The 20,765-nt window shown below is 41.0% G+C and overlaps 1 protein-coding gene across 2 annotated transcripts; it reads right to left on the bottom strand.

The window, feature by feature from the left end:
* Positions 1–9,763: 9,763 nt before the first annotated feature.
* CCNA1 (cyclin A1) lies at positions 9,764–20,130 on the bottom strand. Of its 2 annotated transcripts, none has more exons than XM_004680207.2 (9): positions 19,910–20,130; positions 18,947–19,135; positions 14,699–14,945; positions 14,393–14,517; positions 13,746–13,969; positions 12,540–12,744; positions 11,268–11,381; positions 10,357–10,490; positions 9,764–10,027 (listed from the first exon to the last, which is right to left on the bottom strand). In XM_004680207.2, the coding sequence occupies exons 2-9, from the start codon at positions 19,109–19,111 to the stop codon at positions 9,976–9,978; spliced, it is 1,266 nt and encodes a 421-aa protein (XP_004680264.1). In that variant the 5' UTR covers positions 19,112–19,135; positions 19,910–20,130; the 3' UTR covers positions 9,764–9,975. The 2 variants fall into 2 exon arrangements, with proteins under 2 accessions (XP_004680264.1, XP_012578636.1); XM_012723182.1 differs by lacking the exon at positions 19,910–20,130 and adding an exon at positions 19,547–19,582 and having other exon boundaries at positions 18,947–19,132.
* Positions 20,131–20,765: the final 635 nt, after the last annotated feature.

Genomic DNA, 20,765 nt, shown 5'->3' with positions numbered 1-20,765 from the left:
GTATAATTCATTAGACCAGTAAGATAGTGGGGAGGAGACTATAGTGACATCATCTAATTGTTTAGACTCTGAGTTTTGCATCTACTTTCAAACACCTGGCATTTTTCATCTTGTTCTGGCAGCATTGTTTTTAATTCCTCTATCCTCTTTTGCCAGAAATGAAACCTTGGAAGTGTGCTACATCCCCCTAAAATCTGATTATAAATCACATCTGTGCATTTTCTCGGCAGCACACTAAAGCTTCCCATTGGGCTGTAGAAATCTACACAGCTGGAGTTAAATTGTGATTTTACTCAAACTCTCCATGAGAATTAGAGAATTCTGGCATGGATGATAAAATAGACCTCTAAGAGAAGAAATAAAAAGGCAAAAGGGGTCCAAACACAAAAAGAAGCTCAGCAGAAAGGTACATTGTAGTTACTGCTGTACAGACTGAATGGAAGATGACTTCCTGTCAAAATTCCTATCAGCTGCCGTACTGGAGATCAGGTCAGGAAACATCTACTGTGTTTCCTACATACCGCAGTGACCTGGCTCGGAGGATGCCAGGACCAGCGAGGCATGGTCTTGACCCTTATGTGAGCTTAGAGTCTAATGGATTTAAAGGCCAGTGCGATGAGCTAGTAATGTACAGTGTGAAACTGGGAAAGAGTAGGGCACTTGCTAAGATGAAGTCAGGAAATTCTTACTGAAAGAGATGGTGTCTAAAATCACTCACTGATGCATAATGAAGAGACTGTTGGACTTAGACTTCAAAAGGGGTGGTAATGGGGGCCTCCCCTGGTGACACAAGGTGTTAGGACACAGCACTGCAAGCTGGCTGCAGCTGACACAGTGTGAGTTCATCCCCTGCCTCGGATGTGATCCACATGGCACAGTAGACCTCTCCTGACCACCTGCTGCTCCCCTCAGCAGTGTACTTTGTCAATCTGCCTGTTCTGCTCCCCAGTTTGCCTCTGACGAAGCCTCTCACTGCCCCTACACCTCTGCCTTATACCCCAGTTCAGTATGCATAAATAAATCAATCTTTAAAGAAAAAAAGGGGGATATGGTGTGGGTCCTATGTTTGCTACTCATTAACTATGTAATCTCTGACAGTCATCATGAAGTGTAACACATATCACTCTTACTGTATGCTAACATACATGTGCTAAAGACTTTACATGTGTCATCTACCTTGTAGGTGAGACTCAGTTAGTTTTATTCCCATTTTCAGTTGAGAAAACATTATCCCTCATAGATGAAGCCATTTGCTCATGGTCAAGGAATGAGTGAAGTGGGTGGCTCTGAGTCACTGCTAATGGCTACCACAATATACTTTAGATTTGTCAAGGCTTGGGCTAATTTTTCTGTAAAATTGGGTTAATAGTGTCTGTTTCATTTAGTCACATGAAATCTCGTGAGTGATATAGTTGAGATAATAAATAAGACAATATAGATAAATGATATAATGTAGTTGAAAGTGCTTTGAAAAATGTATATCAAGTAAAAGTACAAAATACTAATAATGGTAACTCGGAATGACCATGCACTGTTGCCCCATTAGCACATGCCAGAGTTACAGAAGTTTTGCATGATGGTATAGCATGGTTGACATTCAGAGAATATACTAATTGTTGACATCACTGACCATAGGGCAGTATCCAAGGACACAAACCATTCTTGCTTATGTCCTTGACCTTCAACACTGCAAACATTGCAGTTCCCATAGCTCGTTTTAGTCACAGGAAACAAAACAGGATTTTCTGGAGGATTCCATCTGAAGCCTGTTCCTCCCTAGAGTCCCTCAGACACAGCCCAGTTGCAGTTCAGGAGGAAGAGTTCTGAGTGCTCCTAGATTGCATTTGCTCTTCCCTACTTTCTTGGTGACACCTTAGGATGAGGCAGAGGGACAGCTGAGCATACAGTGCTGAGGTAAGACCCAATCTGGAATGCTTGGACTCTTGAGTCTGATGACAGAGAGGAGGGGAAGATGCAGAGAAAAACTTTGAGGATCTTCCCATTGAAAGCAGAAGCTTCACCCCTGTTCCTTCTCCTACTTGGTCACAGGACAACATTTCACAGCAGAGAAGTGGAAATTAGAGACTAAATGCTGGCTTTTTTGCATATTTCTTAGAATTATACTGCTACATAGAGGTCATTAAGTGGTCAAAAGTAAGTGAGTGGTAGAGATGACTTCCCAAGTTCAATGTTTTTCCAGGAGGGAAAATCAAACAGAATGTTGCTTCTTAATAATACGACTTTAAATTTATGTAAATCTTGGCTTGCTGCTTCCTTCTAGCAGACATGAGATAGTAAGGTCTAGAATTCACAGCAACAACCCTTAGAACAAAAAGTTGAATGCAGGCATTTGTTCTTAAAGATTCCAGTCTGAAAACAACAGTCAAACATTTTTTAGCTCTTTTATTTTTTTCCTGAGTTAGGTGCTAAGGGCAATTTGCTTCTCAGGCTTTAATGTGCACATGAATTACCTGAGTATCATTAAAATGCAGATATAGATTCAGTAAATCTGGGTCGTGACTCAGGGTTATACAATTCTAATAAGTTCCCAAATGGTGCTAATGTTGCTGACCACACTTTGAACAACAAAGATGTAAATACAAAAATAAATGAAATTGCATTTTTACTCCTGAGGAGCTTGTGTTTTGTCACAAAAAGAACTAAACTATATTTATTGCTTGAAATTACCAGTACGAATATATGCTTTTAGTTGTAGGAAAATACACATAACATAAAATTTACCATTGGAATCATTTTAAGTGTACAGTTTGGCAGTGTTAAGTTTATTTGTATTGCTGTGAAAACAACCTCTAGATATCTTTCATCTTGTAAAATAGAAACGCTACATCATACAACTTTTTATTGCCCCCTTCATCCAGCCCTGATGCACATACACACCCTCATTCCACTTCCGGAGTCTATGAATTTGTTTACTTTTGATACTTCATAGAAATGGAATCATACAAAAAAGGAACATTTGTACAGTTAGTAGGAATATAGACTGGGATAACATCTGCAGAAAATGGTGTGGAGCTTTCTCAAAATGTTAAAAATAGATTACCACATGATCCAACAATTCCACTCCTAAGTTTCTACCCCAAAAATGTGAAGACACTAATTCAAAGGAATATATGTACTCCTATGTTCACTGAAGTACTATTTACAATAGCTGCGTAATGGAAACCTAACCTCATAATGAACAGTCAATGGATAAAGAAGATGTGGTATCCATACACAATGGAATAGTACTTAGCTGTTAAAAAGATAGATGAAATGTTATCATTGATACCAACATCGCCAGAACTGGAGGGGGTGAAGCTACGTGAAATAAGTCAGAAGAAAAATACCAAACGATTTCATGAGAAAGTGGAATAGAGAGTAACAAAACAAAGGAACTGAGAAAAAAAAACAAAACAAACACTAGAGATCTGACAATAAAGTGGAGACTTCCAGGAGAGGAGGGAGAAGCTGAGTAACAAAATGTGGAGACACCTATGAGACTAAGGTGGAGGCCTGTGGGTGTTTTATGGTGGTGTGATGTGGTAACACACACCTCAAAAGTTGTGAACTTATGTCTCGGAATCACATATGATGTTGTCTACTGTTTTTACTGCAATAATAATAATAATAATACAGTTTTTAAAAAAATAAATTAAAGTGTAGGTCAGTTTAGGCAATTACTTTTTAATCCTTTTTTTCTAGGACCTTGTTTCCAAACTGTTTTCCTTGAAACATTACTGTCCTTTTAAATGAATATTGACAGTCTATGTAGAGAATATTTCTTGGGGCCATCCTTGGTGGCACAGTGGGTTAAAGCATAGCACTAAGAAGCTAATGCTACTTCAGCATGAATTCAATTCCCGGCCAGGGAGGTGAGCCATATGGCGCAGCAGACCTCTTCTTACCCGCCTGCTGCTCCCCTCAGCAGTGTACTTCGTCACTCGGCCTGTTCCACTCCCCATTCTGTCTCTGGTGAACCCCCTCACCACCCCTGCACCTCTGGCCTGTACCTCGGTTCTGTATTCATAAATAAATAAATCTTAAAAAAAAAAAGAATGTGTATTTGGAAAACACCATTTATTATTCCCTTTTAGGGTTGATATGACTTTTATGTTAGTTTGGTGTTTCCCATACACAGACACCAAGAGAGGAATAAATTTGCAAGAGATTTTGGAGGGAAATTGCTTGTGAATTAAGGAGGGAATTCTGAGGAGGCATCACTAACCACCATGCAGGTCGGGACTCTGTGAAGGAGACAACAGAGAGAAGAGCATTGGATATGAAAAAATGCAGTGTAGCACACAGTGCTAAGGAAGTTTGCAGAAGATTGTCCAGAAGTCCTTGAGCCAGAATCACCAGATTCCTATCCCTCTTTGAGATGTCCATCCAATTGCATTCTCACTGTGCTCAATAATTTGAAGCAGAGAGAGAGAAATTCAGCCTTCTTTATGTGGACATAAGAAACGTCAGAGCACAATAGCTGGGTTTTGGGTAGGTCCATCACCTCCCCTCAACCATAGACCTGAGGGTGCATTATCCTGATCACCAGAGCTTTCAGCCATTAAAGACTGTGAGGTCTCTACTAATTGAGAAATTTAAATTATTTTGCCACAAATGCCTCACCACAGGTAAGATAACCTTCCCTCACTCCCTCCGCAACACAACATTCATTATCAGCACCTTAGAGAGCACAGGAGTTCCGGGGAAATGCTGCCCAGGATGGCAATCCCACCTTTGTTCTCAGTCTCTTATTGCTCTTGTCTGTTGCCCATGTCAGCAATTGTTGAAAGTTCAGTGCTTGTAGAACAGCTTTTCTGTCTTAATTACAGTTCAGAAAGCACAATTTTACTGTGCTGTTTCTGTTTCTAATTCTTAACTCTCAAATGCAACAGAAAATGTTTAGAGATGTGTTTCAGTCTGTGATATGTGTTCACCTAGCCCTTTTCCTTTCCCTGGGCAAAAAGTGAAGCTACTTTTCCCAGTCCTGCGTGAGCAAAATACATGCAGCTCCAGGCTGAGGTAGTTAAATTCTAGTGTGCTTTCTCTATATTCTTTTATTCATTGTTGCATCTAAAAACAAAAGTTTTGGGCTATCAGTGTTGAAAGGCTGCATTCACCTGAATCATTTTTTAAAGACAGAGCACAGACAAGCTGGCCAATTTGCTTGAAACCACTAGAATTTAGGGCTTATTTGTGATTTCAGCACAGCCTCACTCAACGATCATAATAATCCATACAACGTAAGATCCTTAGGGCAATGCCAATTCTAAAATACTCTTTCAAGAATCCAAAAGCTTAGATTGATGTTATGTGATAAAGGCTTTTTAAAATCTCGTTGAGTAAAGGCAAGAAAGGATTATTTTCAATGCTGAATGAGCCCTTGAAGCCTGTTTCCTGCATCTGTTTCTTGTCCAGCCTACTTCCGCCCCCCAAATCCCTGCCCACCCGACCCTTGCTCCCTAGGCTGAGCTCATTCTGGATGCTTTTGCTTTTGTTCATTACTGCTTCATAAGCACAAATATGCATTAGTCATTCTGTTTCTGGTGGGCCTTGATGAAGCCATCTCCATGGCTCTGCCACAAAGCAAAGCTTTAGGCCTTTATATCATTTTGAAGATTTTTTTTAGGGATCAAAGAAGTAAAGCCATCAGTTAAAAGGGCTTTTATTTATGCATTTCAAAAGCAAGTATCATTTATGATCCATAAATCACAGAGCACATGTAAGTAAAAGCCCTTTCTGCCCACTTCTTGGCAGCTCAAAAAGACTTTTCTTTCGAAGGCAACAACCTTCCCTTTAAGACAGGTGGAGAAATACATAAGGCCAAAACAACAGTAAAGCTTTGAGTTTTCTCTCAAAATACTCTCATGTTTTCATTCTTATCAGGCACACACCTTTGCTTCAAGACCCTAATGAAAGTTTCACATTATCTTTCCTTATACAGAAAACATAAGAATTATGAAGAGGATGAAATTTGCATAAGATAGTTACCATTCACTTTTATCTTTGTGATTTTTCCCTTTTAACATCATTTTATCTCAATATAATTTGTAAAGATTCATACTTCCAAGTACAGCACTTTATGAATGACCAAACCAAGAGGTAAAAATGTCTATAACAAGTATAACTCATCCATTCACTCCGTAGACATTACTGAGTCTCTAGTATGAAGCCAGATGCTTGGGGCACAGAGATGAGATGTGTACTTAGAAGGGCCACAGATGTGGCAGCTAGTCAGCTGCCGTGTAGGATTCTTAACTCAAGGTGGATAGGGGAGATGAAGTCAATTAGTTCTAGTTCTGAAGAATCCACTTAGTGGTAGCCAAGTGGAACAGGTAAGTGGGAAATGTTTTTCAGAGCGAGCACAGCATGTCAGAGAGAGGAATAGGGGAGCAGGGCCCAGTTAGGGAACTACAAATAACTTGGCAGGAAAATTAAAGCAGAAATTGTTAGGGCCCTCCCTGGCGGTATAAGGGGTTGAAGCACAGCACTATGAAGCTGTCAGCTGCCACTGCACCATGAGTTTGATTCCAGGCCAGGCAGGTCACTCACATGGCACAGTGGACCTCCCCTGTCTCGCCTGCTGCTCCCCTCAGCAGTGTATTTCAGTATATCCACCTATTCTGTTCCCCACCTTGTTTCTGGTAAATCCTCTCACCTCTGCATCTCCGGACTCTACCTCAGTTCTTGCATAAATAAATAAATCTTTAAAAAAAAGAAAGAAAGCAGAAATTGTTAGAGGTGAGCAGTTCCTACATTTCAGCATTGACTTTTTTCCAGTGAAGATGAGACATTGAAAAATTAGATACTGGAGCAAGATATCACCTGTTTCACTTTAGAAAATCTTAACAGGGGAAAGAAGGTGGAAAAATCATTAAGAGGCCACTATGGTGATTGATATATTTGAGAAATGACAAGGGTCTAAGCTAAGGCAGTGACAGCAGGAGTATGAAGACAGGGATGGATTCAGGCATCAAGAAAATAACCCCTATTATGTTTTATTTCGATGAGAAATTCTAGTTTGACACATCATCTCAACTCTTTCTCAGCCAGCCTCCTGCCCTAAATGTCAGAACTGCCACATCTAATTGCCCATTGCAAACAGATATGCCAGTCTTTCTAGTGTCCTGGCCTTTCCTTTTAGTGCTTGAGGGAGAAGGAATGAGAGGAGAAATAAGGCTGACGTGAGACGCTCTCCCATTGTTTCAAAGGTCTCGATCCATATTATCCCTTTCTGTGGTTTTGAATTGCTTTAGGATAGTACTGTTCTCAGTCGTGAATACAGCTCACACCAACTTTCAAACTTCCTGCCCAAGCAATCTCAAGTGTAAGATGCATAAAAAAGTGAATTCTTACTTGCATTTAGCTTTTGAGGCATTATAGATTTTCTACAGTTATAGAATCTCGGATGACCGAATATAGTTTTCTAAAGGGTGACACATGTACCTAATAAACACAGAATATTAAGTGATTCACATTCGGTAGCTATGTTTTAATGTTTATTGGAAAATATGTAATTAAAATATGTAATCACCTCCATAATTTCATGACTATTGCTTTTCAAATGAGGTTGGGTTTAAAAGTTAAACTGTATTACAGAAGGTATTTACATATCACAAAAAGAATTAAAATGAGTAAGGAACTCAAAATTGACAGGTACTGATCCAATCAAACTCATTATTCATGATATTCACATTAATTGAAGGATGCTAAGAATGAATATTTACCTATGTGGAATTCCCCTCCTCCTAGAATTTATAGCTAAATGCCACTCCCAGGCCCCTTGTGGAACCAAAGCATTCTTTTCCTAACACACACTGAAAAGTGACATGAGAGGTGAACCAATAATGTGATAAAGCACAGAGATTTGGGTTGGCAGAGTGGTTAGTTTATTCTAATATGACTAGCATCCCTCGATTAATAGCCAAGTTGAATAGCTCCCTGGTCTTCTATGGGTGTTTATTAAGCAAAAAATTCCTGAGCGAAAAGAGCTAGCCTTCCATTGTGAATATTTGCCTCAGTTTTAAGTTTTAAGGTTGCTAATAGAAATAAGCTACTGAAGTGCCAGAATTGCAAAAAGTACATTTTCAATGATACAAGTTTGAAATAAGCTACTGAAGTGCCAGAATTGCAAAAAGTACCTTTTCGATGATACAAGTTTGGGTGGGACCAGTACTCTGAAAACCAAGATACCTAATTCTGCAAGTTGATAGCTGGATAGTGTTCTCTCTTATTGTATACTAACATGAAGAGAGCAAATCCTTCCCAAGAGAGTTGTTTCTACTTACTCAGATGTGGCCCAGATGACCCCATTCCCTCGTCTCAGCTGATCTTTCCACTCCAGTTCAGCCTGAGACTGGGGCAGCAGTGCAGGCATCCTTCCAGTATTTTCCTTCTGTTGAAGAGTCTGTTGCTTTGGCACCTGTCTCCTGAGGTATGTGGGGAGGCGTCAACTGTACAGGTGAGGGCCCATACACAGAGCATAGGGTGGGTTGTCAGCCATGGACGCAAGTCCCTGCTCCGACAGTTGACTCTCGGTGATGCGGGGAAAGAGTGACCACAGAATGTGAAGACTAAAGCAGGGCCAGGTGGGAGGATACTGAGATGAGACCACCAGTGGGCGAGGGAGGGTGGGAAGTAAAGGAGGAGGAGGTTCAGGGGACAGTGGTGGAAGACTTATGGTGCTTTGATGGCAGGTGTAGTGTGATATTGTACATTTAAAGAGGTGTGAACCCATACCACTAAAACATAAAAGGTTTCAAGCCAACATCACCTCTATAAGAAAATAATAGTGAGAATATTTATATATGTGATGTAACTTATTTTTTTCTATATAAGGGGATTTAGAAAATACATGTTTCTGGTTGTTCTTACCTCCACAAGGCCATCTGGGCTGAGTCCTTGGGTGGAAGGCCAAGAACAGAGGTGGTGGTGGTAGCAGGAGACTGAGGCACACAGCACAGAGGGCTCTCCGGGGGTCAATTTAATAAAATTTATATTCACTGCCCTCTCCCTCAAGGTCAAGTCTATTCTTGGTTTTCATTCCGATCTCCCAAAGAAAGTTAAAACAAAAGATTTGGTTGTCATTCTCTTAGTTTTCCGTATCTAGTATCCTACATAAGTACAGTTGAAAGGGGCCATAAGTGAATGTATAATGAAGTGTAGGGTGATGAATAACTTGAAATTGAGCAAAACTTAGCCTGGCTAGCTCCTAAGGGACATTCATGGGGGTTAGCTTCATTGTTCTGAAGTCCCATCAATTCGTGAATTTTGTTTTCCTACTTCTCAGAACATGTTCTATGAGTAACATATATGTTTGAGGGGGGACTCAAACAAAATTGAACATTGACCTAATTGTATCCCTTTACCAAATGAGCAACACTACTACATTGGAATGAACTATGTCACCCCATCAGAGGTAGTTGATCACATTCACTGCTCAGGCTATCATTTTTACTGCCTCGGGCTCCAGAGGGGAAGCTACAGTAGGAGCCTTGTTTAATGGCCCTTCACTTGCATCTAGGTTTGCAGTCTTCCTTTGTCAGTTTATGGAGAGCAGGAGCAGGAAGGGAAAAAACCTCAGGCATCATTTTTCAAACATGACAACCCCTGCACTCTCCAGAGCCCTTACTCCTAATAGCATGCCAGATTTATAAAGCCAACTTAGAGGAATTCTTGAAATAGAGATGACATTTATAATACTCTGCTAAAATCCCAAGCAAGTGTGTCAGCCATGTTTAGTGAGTAAGTAAGCTTAACACGTGGGCATAAGGCAAGTTGTTTATTCTTTTAAAAAATGTTTAGACTATATTACAAGCTACTAACATCTAAGAGAATCCAAATACATTTACATTTTTTTTTCAAAATGACACCTCTAGTGTAGCAACACTACTTGACCCATCCTGCAGAAATCTATAATGTTTAAGACCAATTTTGTTGATCTGGAGGCTCAGTTCTGAAAATTCTTCAGTTCTGAACTTATTGCAGAGGAAGGACTGCTGGTGGTTCCATTAGAGACACATGCATGTACCTGAAATAAGAGCCAAAGCAAGTTCAGCACAAGTTCTTCAGTATTGTAAAGTCTCAGTGAGGCCACAGAACACTTTCAAGTAGTTTTAATAAGAAAGGAAGAGAAGCAGGTGGGAGGGAGGGAAGGAAGGAGAAAGGAAAGAAACTGTATTACAGCTGATAAAGCATAATCTAGGCTTCCTCAAATCAATTTTCTTGATTTTACATGCAAGCTTATTTTTCCAGCCTTGCACTAGATATACAATTTGTTCTATCTTTAAATTCTGACATTGCTATATCTCATTAACCCTTTAAATAGTGAGCCTTGATAAGAACATTTCAAGAACTTACTTTGAAGTTTTATACTTCTCCCTAATTGCTTGCTGAGGTCGATGGGGTATACCAAGGCATGCTTTATGTAGTTCACTCAGGCAAGGCACAATTTCACTTAATGAATAGCCTGTAAATGCAGCAAGGGTTTCTGGCTAATCAAGACAAAAGAAAAAGTTACTTCATGTAACTCTCTGAGACATTAAAATTCTGAAGATGAAACTGATTGTATAATAAAGGGGATTAATCACTAAGTATCCACATTCATTTCAAAAGGAACTGTAACCCACCCTCTTCAAGTAAGTTAGAACTAAAATATTAGGAAGAATATTTTATGTATATTTATAATGCTCAATTTGAGGGCAGGTTGCTTTACCTATTCCTTCATAAGAAGGAATTTAACTCTAAAAAGCTCCCATTTACCTGAAACCACTATTTATATAAACTATGAAAGATTCTTAGCCAGTGGCGGAATATGAAATAAGTATTCCAGAAAACAAAAGTAGACAAATTCCTTTTTTTAAGCAAAAAAGTGAGCCTCAGAACCAAGTCTAGGAGCCAGTTCCCAATCTTGCTACTTTCTCCAACCATGAAGCAATGCTAACTGCCCTGCTGTGCCTTCTGGTCATCCAACTTTGATTGAAAGGACCCTTCTTGCATGACAGTGGACTTCAAGACTTCCAACCCTACTTCTGTTGAATAACCGTGTCCTGGACGTGTTGTAATTTCTGCTCCCCATAGAGTAAAACCATTAAATCAAAACCATGAAGGCTGACTCAGGGCTCGCAGCATATTGTAGTCTTGCAGCAACATAACCAGCTCCTTATCAAACCAACCTTCCTCATAACAGACCATTTCATGCTAAGTTTCACAACCTATTGGGACAGATTTTAGATAAACCTTGAATTTCATCTAGGTGGTTAGAATCTTACCCATAAGTGTCTGTTCACAATATAGTTTGCCAGGCAATAAGCTGCTGCAGCTATCAATGAAGGAAGATATTTCAAGAATGGGTCAGCTTCAAGGAGACTCAGTTCTGCTACATACTAATAAGCACAAAAGAGAAAATCTCATTGGAGTTAGAACTTTGACTAAGGTCACAAGTAATCCTACAAATGCCAAGCGAACAAACTGAGTCTTTGTTCAGTCTATATCTAAGGCTGAGCACAGCAATAGATACTCAAACTGGGCCACTGGATTAATAGCTGGTATATCTATCTACAAGCAGTAAGACATTTATGGCATAATAAATTTCAATATACAAGTATTTGGCCTAGCTGTACAATGTATATGATCAGCTAGTTTTCTTTCTTTAAAAAAATTTTTTTATTTATACATATAAGAACTGGGATATAGGCCTGAGGTGCAGGGGTTGAGAAGATTCACCAGAGACAGTGGGGAGCAAAACAGGGGGATCTATTGAAATACACTGCTGAGGAGAGCAGCGGGCAGGTCAGGAGAGGTCTGCTACACCATGTGGGTCAGCTCCCTGGCTGGGGACTGAACTCGTGCTGCAGTGACTGGCAGCAGCTTGATAACACTGAGTTTTTAATCCCTGTACCACCAGGAAGACTCCCAGTTAGTTTTCTTAACTTACATGAGTAGTATTACTCATCAGATAAAATAGTATTGCTCTGGAGTGGGCACAGAGTCTTCAATCAACAGGCAAAAATATGACTATATTAGAACTGTTTATGAGGCAGATGTATGCAGTTTAGAGGTTAGAATAGCACCAATGAGCACTTGTCATATTAGAGGAATAGAAAATTTACATAGACATCCTTATTACTTTTTGTATAGTATATAAATAACAGACCCTAGACTACAAGTGGCATGAAAACCAAGTTTTCCAAACCAATATTTAATGCCTGTAACTAAAGTTACATAGCTCCCAATGACCAATGAATGCTTCATTATTTGATCTGTTAGGATCAGACTAGAAGTAAATCAAACTATTATTGTTCCCATTCTACAAAACTAGGAGTTACTTCTTGTATATGGTCTGTATACAACTTGTATAAATGGGACCCAAAGCAGTAGCTCATAACCAGAGGTTAATTCTTAATGTTAGGTTTTCTTTATACCAAAGAATGCTTTTCTGGCCTCAGACAATGAACTGAAAAGGATTAAGGAATGAAGTGTGATTGGGAAAGACTATTTTTACCCTCCTAGGCACTGAAGGTACTGGAAGTGAGGGGACATACCTTAGCAAGGTTCTCAGTTCTGACACAGACTCCTTGTCTTCTTAAGTACTGAAGGAGAAACTGGTTGGTAGTTGGCACTGTCAGATCAAATGCTAAAACTTTCAGGAGCAGATGTTCCATTCTTAACAGTTGTCGTTTTGTATAAGTATCATCTGTTATGTACACAAACTCATCTACTTCCGGTGGGTATATCTCCTCATATTTCCTGTGAAAGGTAGAGAGTTTTGTCTTCTGCACACAAGCACACATCTTGTATGGCCCTTCCACACTTATTTACTTTGAATCCGCATGTTCACTTAACTGTTACTACAAAGGGCTGGGCCAGGAAAAGATGAAGAGCTTGTTTCTAAAACAAGACATAAGCACTAGAGGACAGGTTGGAGCAAGCGACCAACCATTAGGGATAGTGACAGAAACAATTTCCAAAGGAGAATTTCAGGCTGTTAACTTCTGATTCACTAAAAGCTTTTGAATGACACACAAACAGGTAAATTTCTTTTACACACTAGATTTCAAACCATCCTGTGGAAAAGAGTATTATGTTGAACATGAGGGCAGAAAAAATTTTGTAAGGTCTTAGGCTCTTTTTTTTAAATCATGTTCTCCTTTCTCCTTCGAATTAGCAGATGGTGCTATGATGTAATTTTACTGTTATATCCAGTTTTGCTTTTGTTTTTACTTTATGTAGGAAAATTGTGACAAATTTTTAGACATTAACAAAAAGACTATATGTAACCAGAGGAAGAGGAAAAAACTACGACTCACCAGTGGGTGCCTTAATTAAATGCAGCTCTTTTTCACACAATTAGGTATTATGATGAATGACTGATAGGAACAACCTAAAATGGCTTATTCACTTATTATAGGCTAATTAACTCTTCTGTTCTGGGTAATTTGCTAGATCATAAAGTTTTTAATAACCAAAATCTCTTTAAATGGGTACTTTTACTTGTATTAGGACACAAAGAAAGACTATTTTCCAAAATGTTTACACGGAATCCTAAATTTGAGCTGATTGAGCCTTAGTAATAATATTGGACTTGCTGCTATAAATCATAAATCTCTGAAGAGTGAGCAATTGTAAGAATAATACTCTCTTACCAAAAGAAGCATGAAAACACTTTAATTTTCAAACATTGTCATTTTTTCAACAAATAGCTCAGGCTGCAGTTTCATTTTATTTAAACTGAAAAAAAAAAAACTTACGAAGCCAGAAGAATAGCCGCTGTTCCTACAAGCTGCAATTTTCCTCTCAGAACAGACATGCATGAAAGAAACCTGTCCAGGAAGTTGACAGCCAGGTAGAGAGTCTCTGCTCGCAGCTTATATTCTTCTCCAACCTCCACCAGCCAGTCCACCAGAATCGTCCGCATGCCTTCGGTGATGTCTGGTTGTTTCCTCATATAGTGTGCTTTGGGCCTGTGTCTTATCTGTTTGGGGAGTTTTGATATTTAAGTGGTTGCTCTTACTGAAAATCATTCCACAGAACAACTGCTATTGTAAAAGATTTCAAGAGTGAAGATTAGGAGGAAACTTATCAATAGTCAAGCAAATCTTAACCATGATAGGGAAGAGACTGAGAAATGCTGGTCTGTACTATTGCTAGATGACAAATAACTTAATGAACAGGGGGATTGGGAAAATAACTGTTCCTAATAGTGAAATTCTTACATACATAAACCTCTGAGTCATAGAGAAATAATCCAAGTAATTGCTACTCAACTCACAACTATTCTTTCATATGTCAGTCATAAGAATGTCATTCAGGAGCAGTTATGGCCAAGAGTTTATAACTTCATTGATGTTAAGTGTGTGGAGAAATGGAAATTAAGGTAGACGTTGGGAAAACTCACTTCAGCTTCTCTAAGGTACTGATGAATTTCTTCAGCATATTCAGTCACATTTATCACATCTGTACCAATATCTGGTACATCCTCAGACTGGGAATGGAGAGATGAATCTACCAGCATAGGTGAAACTGCAGAGGTTCAACAATATCAAATAAGATAACTGATGTAAAAATGTATTTCATTCACTAACCCTCCTTAAGCAGCTATAGTCATTTTTTTTTGTGGTTTTTCTCTTGTTAGTTACATGCAGTTGGACACCACAGAATATGAATACACAAGTTACTATCAGCTCTGGGAAAGTCAGATTACCTGTGCTAAAATCCAACAGGAAGTGCAAGTCTGACTTGAGTGTGCTGGTGTCAACTTCATACACATCCTCCAGGGTCATCCCCTCTCTCTCTGGGCAGCTGTCTCTGTCCCCTTGCTCGGGCTCATCCATGTAGATATCAAATCCTTGTTTGGCTGGCACATGGAGCCCACAGTCAGAGAGCACTTTCTTTCCAACTGGAGGGAAGACATTTTCTGATCCAGAGAAACACCTTAGCGTTGCGATCCCCTGGGAAAGGATTATGATTTTTTTTTTTTGTATGTGAAAGGCTGCTCCAAAGATCATCTAGATGATGTGAGCCCATGTGACCCAAACTAGCAGGGTAGGAAGGTGAAAGAAATCCTAAACTCTCTATGCTTACAATTTCATGAAATGAAGCTTCCAAAATATGACTTCTTCCTTATCTTTGTCTACATTTGGGGAAGAGAGATACCTAATATTTGTTATTTGACTCGTATTTATCAAAGGTAACTTAAGATTATAGAAAGAAAAGAAAAACTATAATTCTCCTCCAATATGAGATTTACCAATTTCATACACCACATGCGTGGGGCAGTACAGGGAGGATTGTAAATTCATACTTTCTTGTTTAAGAGCATTAACAGATTTCATAACATCCCCTATCTAAAATAGTTGGTACCATACCCAAAAAAATTCTTGACACAGTTATCCAGTTCCTATAGTTCTCCTTAAATTACTTGTAGTCTTTAGACCCCTGTGAATTCCCATTTTTTTAATTCAGCTATTTAGAGACATGCTGATTTTAGAAACCATACTATTAAATACTCTCAAGTCAGAGAATCTTTTTGTATGACATGGTGCAATTACTCTTGGAGAAATCTAACTTTCAATCATTTCTCTCTCTTCTTTTTTCCTGTATCATTCAGAATGAGAACAGCTCTATATGTCCCTTACTGAACAAGTGCATAATGTGAGTTGGATGGATGGCCAGAAAATCATCAGCTGAACCACAGCAGGTGGTTTTATACCGAGATAAATGCTAGGTCTAGTTACCTGAATGAACACTTTATTTTTGTTTATAATTAAATCGTGATGTTTACTTTTGAGGCTATTTCCAAGTTAGTAAGGGTGCTAAAACCCTCCCTTTAATCTAGCAAGTTAAGTATCATTTATGCCTGGAAAGGAAAAAATTCTTTATGGTAATGGGGAAAAAAATATACAACTCAACATATAAAGGGTCAAAATCACAAATTACTAGAACCTTATAACCATGATTCCTACTTACTACCAAGTTTGAATTTTGCTAGTAGATGCAGTTGAGATGTATATTTATCAAACAAATATTGACTATCTCATAATATGCCAGACACTACATAGAATAACATAAGGAAAGGAGTGTCACTGCCATTTTAAACAGTGACTAGTAGGTAGACCACAGAGATGTTAAAAGTTGGGCCAAGGAGGAGGTAAGGAAGTATGTAACACAGATAGAGGGGGAAGAGAATTCTGGGCAGAAGAACAGCATGGCTGTGTGTCTTAAAGACACAACAAGAAGCAAAGTGGAATGTGTCTTAAAGACACAGCAAGAAGCAAAGTGACAAAGAAGAAACATGACATCAGAGAGAAAAGAGAAGTCAGAACACAGAGCCTTACATAGGCCATTTAAGGACTGTCTTCTATTCAGAGATCAGCAGCTTGAATAGATCATCAGTCTGGACAGTGTGAGGTAGAAGAGCAAGCACTACGATCTAATGTCTCAAAAGGTTTACTAATTATATAGAGATACAGGGACCTCTCTGGTGGCACAGTAGGTTAAAGCAAGCACTAAGAAGCTAAAGCCACTGCATCACGAGTTCAATCCCCACCCGGGAAGTGACCCACATGGTGAGGCAGACCTCTCTTGACCCACCCGCTGCTCCTCTCAGCAGTGTACTTAGTCTATCAGCCTGTTCTGCTCCCCACTCTGTCTCTGGTGAATTCTCTCACCACCCCTGTACCTCTGGCCTGTACACCAGTTCTGTATGCATAAATAAATAAATCTTTAAAAAAATATTAGAGATAGAGAGAATAAGTAGTAGGTGTGAGATGACCAGTTAGAAGAGTAACAGTAAAAGATAAGAAGAGATGACAGACATCTTAAAAAGTAGAACCAATAGTATTTTCTCAGTCAATTAGATGTAGGTGGGAGAAGAAGAGTCAAAGATGACAATAATCCAAGTGGAGATGTCAAGGGGTCTGCTGACTGTGTGAGCCTGAAAGACCCAGCACAAAAGAGTGAGTCATCAACAGATAGAGGGGATTCAAGGCAAGGCTTAAAGAGATTACTAAGGAAGTGATTAAGATTAAGTACTACACCCGAGGAGACCCTAACTAATGTTAGAGATTGGATCAGGAAGAACATTTAGAGATTGGATCAGGAGATTGAGAAGGAGTGGCCAGGGAGGTAGGTAGGAAACCAGGAGAGAATGGTGATGTCCAAACTGAGTGAGAAAAAATTATTCCAAGGAATATATAATGACTAACTATGTCAAATGCTGTCAGTCAATTAAGTAAGGAAGGGACTGAGGATTGAAACAAAAGAGAACAAGTGAAGAACTAAAGACAGAGTATTTGTTGAACAAATAGTGCCTGGCATACTACTCTGGCCAGGCACTATTCTAATTACTGGGAATATAGCAATAAACTTGACACCCCAAAACCTCATCCAGATGGCCTTTATATTCTATTCTTGTCTGAATTCTATATAATAAGTATTGCTTTCAATGAGGCATCACTGTAGAGAGCTTGGTAGTTGAGCTTTTTAAGATGGCCAAGAAAATACATCTGTACATTCATGGTTTTTGACCCAACAGACAAAAACTGAGGAAAGATGTGAGTTGCTAGAATGATATCCTTGAAGAGGCAAGTGCACTATACATGTCGGGGACCCACCTCGCCTGAGAACAGAGTCACATCAGCCATGTAGCAGGATGGGAACAGCAATGTATGGCACGTGGGAGCATACAGAAACACAGTTTCCATATTTCTAGGAACATACAATGCAAAGTAACTAGAGGAAGGATGGAGGTGAAGATTTTGGAAAAGTAAAAGAAGGGAAAGTATAAAATAGAGTTTTAAACAGGTTGTAGAAGAATAGACCAGGGAAACGAAAAGGCAACAGCAGGCAATGAATGAAAGAGGTTAGCCAATGGTTATGAATCTAAAGTGAGAACAGTCATCATAGGCACAACTGTCAATTCATAAGAGCTAAGTTTTAGACTTTACATTTAAAGAAGTAAATATTGCTAAACAAATTAAACTTGTTAAAACTACTTTATCTCAACTTTTTTCCCAAAGCTTTAAGCAGATTTCTCTGTGTAGCTCCCCTCCTCTCTTCTTATGGCCCAGCTGATAATACCAAAAGGCAGAAGACTTGAGTAAATGAGGGGTTTCTAATATGCCCCTACACCCTCTCAATTTTTTTTTCTCACCTGTAAAATAGGAAGGATAGCTGGCCTATCTATTCATTGACTATTACTGATGTCATTCCACTACAAGTGTGCACTGCTGGTTTAAGGCATTGTGAAAAATCTTGTCTAATAGCAGATTTGGTGATGCTTTTTTCTGTTCAGATTCATTTTTAAGAATCCAAATACCTCAATGGCATCTTAGTGTCTGATTTGTTTTAAATCTCGTAGGGGAGCTGCTTAATCATCAATTAAACCCAAGCAACTAATATCTAGTGGCTGATTTGTTTGCCCAAATGCCCTTTGACAGTACTGGAGAGATGTCTGCTTCAAAGCATGCATCTTGAAGGAACATAATCTAGCCAGATTCAATCCTTGTTCTAATACTATTTCCAATGAACAGAGCAAATGTTATTAAGGATTGATTCAGGCACAACCTGCATCAGTCTGAACCTGAAAGAATCCTAGTTCCAAAGTTTATTTGGCAGCATTCACATTTCCTTCCAACCCAACACTTGAATAACTTATATCTACGTAATCCAAAAAGTTCTTGGACATATTTCCTTGATACTTGAAAAATAACAGAAAACTATTCACAACATCTAACTTGAAAAGGGACCACACACGATAGTCTTTTTAAAAAATCAATCAATCAATATCACTACAGTACAGATTCCAGGGTTGACAAACTCATGGCAAACTCAAGGGAGTTTGTAGGTAAAACTGCAAGAAAAAAATGTGTCATTCACCCACCCTCCACCCCACAAGTGACATGAGAACCCTTCTCAACAGGAAGCTTTTGCAGAGCTTCTGGAACATTACCTGGCTGCAGGTCCTTCTGTATTGCCCATTCTCAGTTAGTATCCCTAGCACTGTTCTCTGCTGAGGATCCTGGCCTAGCTGGGCTCTGGTTATCATCTGACAGGCATCAGGACCTCGGGCCACTGGAGCCTGAACGCCTCCACTCTTAGAACTGCTGAGATGCATTGTGTCAGTCTTCACAGGTTGCTGCTATGGGCAAAGAAAAACAGGCAAGCCAGTTAGTTTAATCTCCTCCAACCAGGAACTCCAAGGATGCAGTGACTCTCTAAGAAGGAGAGAACCAACACACAAGATCTTTCTTGCAATGAGGGCTCAAAGACGCAAGTGATCAAAGCTATTTCTGAACCAGTAATAAGCATTTCTGAAGGCTTCCTTCCAAGAGTTGATTGAATGCTGGAACGATACTATCACAAATCACAAGGTCAGGAAGCTAAGCCACAGGTTAACTAGGAGTCTAAAACTACCAGCCCAAATGCTCACCTCCCGCTCCTGCAAACAAAAGACCTAGGATGTACCGCCCAAGAAAGTTCATCCCTTTCCCAAGTGACAAGCAGGTGCTGCTCCGGGGCCCTCCTCCCATCAAACAGAGAGCCCCCAAACCTGCTTGGAACCCACAGCGGGTCCAGCTCTTCTCAGCCTTATATCTTTATATGTGTATCTCCAACTAATATAATTAGCAAGTGCAAACGAGGAAAGGGCCTTGAGGGGACAGAGGGGGGCGGGGCGGGGATGGGGCGGGGCGGGGCGGCAGGGGTGGAGGTGTTAATAGATTCCAGCCGGGGCGCTCCCGACGGCTGCTGCCCGGGCTGCCCCGGAGCTCAGCACTAATTACTTTCAGCCCACCCCCCGCGTCTGTTGAATCTGCCAATCAGCGGCGCTCCACTGCCTCGCGGGGGACCGCTTCCATGCCAACCGCGGCCGGCGGGCGCCCCCGGGGCCGCATCGCCATGGCGACCCCCTCACCTGACGCGCTCCGGGCAGACGCGCCGCTGCCCTTGGGCGTTCAGGGCCCAGCGGGGCCAACGGGCGGTGCCCGGGCTCCTCCTGTTGGGCCCTGCCCGGGCTCGCCGGGGCGGGCGGTTGCCGTCAGCACACGTGCCTGCTGTGGTCAGCGCCCAGGGCCTGGGGGAGGAGCAGGGCGGCCCACCCCGCGATGGCGGGGCTTTGGAAGGGACAGTTTCCGTGAACCGGTTCTCCCAACAGCCGCTAACTCCTCCCGCTAACGTCTTTTCCGCGGCCCGCTCCTGAGAACCTTGGCTCGGGAGAGCGACGCGGGGCCCTCGGGGCAGCGCAGGCAGCGGCGTCCTGACCGCGTTGGCCCGAGGCCGCGGCTCGCTCCCCTGCCAGGCTCTCTGCCCTACACTTCTAGAAAGATGCCGCAGGGCGGCCCTAGGTTTGAGCTGGGGCCTCCTGCTGTGTGGTGGCGGCCTGCCATGGGCCATTTTGGGGCCTTGCACACCAGAGGCCACGCCAGACTGGCCAGGCTTCCGGTGCATGTGGCCCCACAAGGCGGGAGAGGAGGTTTGGGGCTCGCCGGTGGTTCTAAAAGTTCCCCGCGAGAGATCCTCCTGGACGGTTCCGGCAGCCACAGCTTAATGTGGGTCCAGGAACTCGGAGAGAGTAGCCCAGGAAGAGGAAGGAACACGGGTGGCAGCGATGGGGCCTGGGATATTGAGAGAGAGAGTGGAGAGGCTCGGAAGTGGTGTCTGGACAGGTCACGTGGGGAAAGTAAGTTCCTGGATCTGAGTCCCTAGCCAGGTAGGAAGTGGGGGGGCTTATTTGGGGGTAGAGTAGGGGGTAGAGGAAGGGGTCTTGTCCG

Source organism: Condylura cristata, unplaced genomic scaffold (genome assembly GCF_000260355.1).
Source record: "Condylura cristata isolate star-nosed mole 26May11 unplaced genomic scaffold, ConCri1.0 scaffold00010, whole genome shotgun sequence".
In the NCBI taxonomy this organism is placed as follows: domain Eukaryota; kingdom Metazoa; phylum Chordata; class Mammalia; order Eulipotyphla; family Talpidae; genus Condylura; species Condylura cristata.
The sequence above is the reverse complement of the archived record's forward strand: the minus strand, read 5'-3'. Positions and strand labels throughout refer to the sequence as shown.

What these genes read in the sequence shown, in the direction of transcription:
- CCNA1 (XM_004680207.2), bottom strand. Translation starts at nt 19,111, where the DNA reads ATGCATCTCAGCAGTTCTAAGAGTGGAGGCGTTCAGGCTCCAGTGGCC. An exon ending in ACAGAAGGACCTGCAGCCAG is followed by an intron (nt 14,946 to 18,946) that starts GTAATGTTCCAG and finishes ATCCTTTCCCAG; the next exon opens with GGGATCGCAACGCTAAGGTG. An exon ending in CCTGTTGGATTTTAGCACAG is followed by an intron (nt 14,518 to 14,698) that starts GTAATCTGACTT and finishes GAACCTCTGCAG; the next exon opens with TTTCACCTATGCTGGTAGAT.